At 20.1% G+C, this 3,308-nt stretch overlaps 1 protein-coding gene across 1 annotated transcript; it reads right to left on the minus strand.

Annotated features, from left to right (window-relative positions):
• Positions 1 to 1,027: 1,027 nt before the first annotated feature.
• Positions 1,028 to 1,897, minus strand: Phum_PHUM598920 (uncharacterized protein; the record flags this gene model as incomplete). The annotated part of the gene is made up of 2 exons (XM_002432675.1): positions 1,028 to 1,260; positions 1,387 to 1,897. The coding sequence occupies 2 exons, from the start codon at positions 1,895 to 1,897 to the stop codon at positions 1,028 to 1,030; spliced, it is 744 nt and encodes a 247-aa protein (XP_002432720.1).
• Positions 1,898 to 3,308: the final 1,411 nt, after the last annotated feature.

Below are 3,308 nucleotides of genomic sequence, written 5' to 3' on the forward strand. Positions count from 1 at the left end.
ATACATAGAATGTTATGTACATAAAAATAATATTTTGCAAAAAAATGTGTTAATGCTTTTTAATATATATAATTACTTAATTAGTAGTAGTTTGTCTGAAAAGCATTTTTATTATTATTATTATTATTTAAATTATTATTATTATTATTGCTTTTTTTGTTGCGTGAATTTAATAATTATTTAAGAAAATTTGTTTTCTTTTTTTCCCCCCCACCCCCTCCTAAATGTGTAAAATTAAAAAAGTTATGTAGTAATTTTTTTTTTTTTTAAAATTATAATTTATAAAATTTATTAAGTTGTTTTATTTATTTTTTTTTTTCCCCGACTAAATTTTATTAAATTAAATTATTTATAATGTTTTAATTGTAGATTATTAAAAAATAAAATTTTATGTACGGTATATGTAAAAACATTGAAAATTGTTTTAAACGATGCTTTAATGTGTTAGACAAAAGAAAATTTTTTTTTTTTTTTAAATATAAAAATTTTATTATAAAATTTATAATAGTATTCATTTTTAACCTATCCACAACAAACAAACAAACAAACAAAAAAAAATTTAACCTACTGTACTGGAAAAGGTCAATTTAAAATGTTAATTTTAGGGTGTCATAAAAATTAGGTATTACAAAAATCTGATTACGTCACACATATATTTATTTATTTATATCATGTTTATATTTTATTCAAGTATTTTAAAAACTATGATTTTACCGCCAAATTTAAACAGGTTTGAATTTTTTTTGCATTAGAGTTTGTTTAAATGATTGCTATTAATTATTTTTTAATTCTTTTATAATAAATTTTAGTCGATAGCTTTGGTAAAGTGAATAATAAAGCAATTCATATTTTACTAATGATGTCATCATTAAATATAAATAAACAAATATTATGAAATTGAGATAAATGATACAGTCATAAAATGTAAAATATTATCAATATTTTAATACTTAAACAAAAAAAAAAAAAAAAAACAAAAATGTATTCTTTTAAAATATTTTTTGGGTGATTGATTGATTGATTATTTTTACCAATGACTATTTCTTATTCGAGCAACTTGCGATATAAAATTTTTGTGGCTTGCATAAAGTGTCAAATCGAAATTAATGTCTATCCATTTAACATTTAAAGCATCATCACCTGCTGATAACTGAAATTCACTCACATGACTACCATCATCATCGTGAAAATTTGTAGCAACCGTTTCAATCCATGAATTGTCTGTATTTCTCGGATCGTCTACATAACCCTTAAATATTTCTAAACCGTTTGAAAAAAATTTTTCAACTTGTTTTTTTTAAAAATTTTTTTCATCGTCTGAAGTTCCAAAAATATCTAAGGCTTCTTCTAAAAATTCTCTTTTTAATGTGTGATTGACTGTTTCACCCGGATCAACCATTCCACCTGGAATTGCCCATTCGTGACAGTCTCTCCTTTCGATTGCGACAAATTGAAGTATGGGTTTTTGAGTTTTTACATCACATTCTATTACTCCTTGAGAGTTTCTTTTCCATCTGGTGATTATTGGGTCTGCTGCATGATTTGGCCCCCACCTGCCTAACACTCCTCTCCCCTTAATTCCTGTTCTACCGATTGGATTAATGGGTAAACCATCGACAATAGCATATTCACAAAAATGACTTTTTCTATTGACTTTTCCATCTAAACAATTCCATTTGGGATTAAAATTATGAGTTTCTAACGGAGGATCGGCCCAAGGTTGATTTGTTAGATTTGATGAAGTGTAAACTACAGGAGAATATTGGGGCCATTCGATATTCCATAAAACTTTATCATCAGGTACGGGAAATCTAACGATATTTTTACTTTTTGGATAAATTGAATTTTTACATTTCACATGTACGGGTAATTTTTCAATAACTTTTTTCAAACTCATAATCACTGAAATAATAAAAACATTTTTTTCACTCTTTTACATGTTTAAAAAAAAAAAAAAAAAAAAAAAAAAAGTTACAAATTTAACATAATTCATTACATTTTCTTTTTTCCGTTTTATAATTATACTAATCAAACATGAAAATAAACATTTAAAAAAAATCTAAATTTAATAAATACATTTTAAAAAACGAGTATTATTTATAATTAAACGTAATATTTCAATTAATTATTTAATAAAATAATATTTTCATTAAAAAGAAACAAGTTGTTTAAAACGAAGTTTATAACAGAAATCTAATGACACGATCAAATTATTTACACGACAAATAATTTCCATTATGAATTTACCTGCATTTAATCCAACGTACAAAAAAAAAAATTCTATTTTTAATGGCGAATCATATTAAAAACTTACAAATTATTTATTTATTCGCATTATCTTTAATTAAATATATAAAAATAAAATAAAATTTAATGAATAAAAACTTTTTTATTTTACAAAATTTATAAAAAATCAAAACAAAAAATCATTATCATAAGAAAAAAAAAAAAAATTATTATCAGAATCAAATATATAAGTGCAAAATTTATTTTATTTAAATAAAATTATTGATTAAATTATTATATATTTATATATAATTTTCCAGATTGCGTGTAAAATAATAATAATAATAATATTATATTATGAAACTCTTATATATATATATATATATATATATATATATATATATATATTTTAAAAATTAAAATAACAAATGACATCATCCTTGATTTTTTTTTTTTTTTTTTTTACCATTTAATATAAGTAAATTTTATAAATTACATTTTTTTTAAATTTATTTATTTATTTATATAATTTTCAAATATAATAATAATAATAATTATAATAGTTAGTATTTAAATCAAAAAAAAAAAAAAAAAAAAATTCTAATTTATTTATTTATTTATTACCCATAACAAAAAAAAAAAAAAAAATCCCCCCTAATTAATTAATTAATTAAAAAAAAAAATTATTATTATTATTATTTGTTATATTATAAATCCCTCTCTCCAAACAAAACACATTTTTTTCTTTTCACAACAATAATAATTGTGCAAATTATATATATTATATATTATTTAATTTATTTAAATAATTTTTTATTTTTTTTTGTTTCTTTTCTCCGTCTCCCATTTATATATATATATATATTTTTGATTCATTTTCTATAAATAAACACATTCTTATATTTAATATATATATATTTATATATATTATTTTTAATCGATTCATCAATCAATTATATATTTAACGTGGCCGTGTATTTTTCCAACAATTTATTTATTTATTCAAATTTCTTTTTTATTATTATTATTATTATTAATAAACTACCTCAAAGTAAAAAAAAAAACTCCCTTAAAATTCACAC

Source organism: Pediculus humanus, genomic scaffold (assembly GCF_000006295.1).
Source record: "Pediculus humanus corporis 1103172108317 genomic scaffold, whole genome shotgun sequence".
Lineage (NCBI taxonomy): Eukaryota > Metazoa > Arthropoda > Insecta > Psocodea > Pediculidae > Pediculus > Pediculus humanus.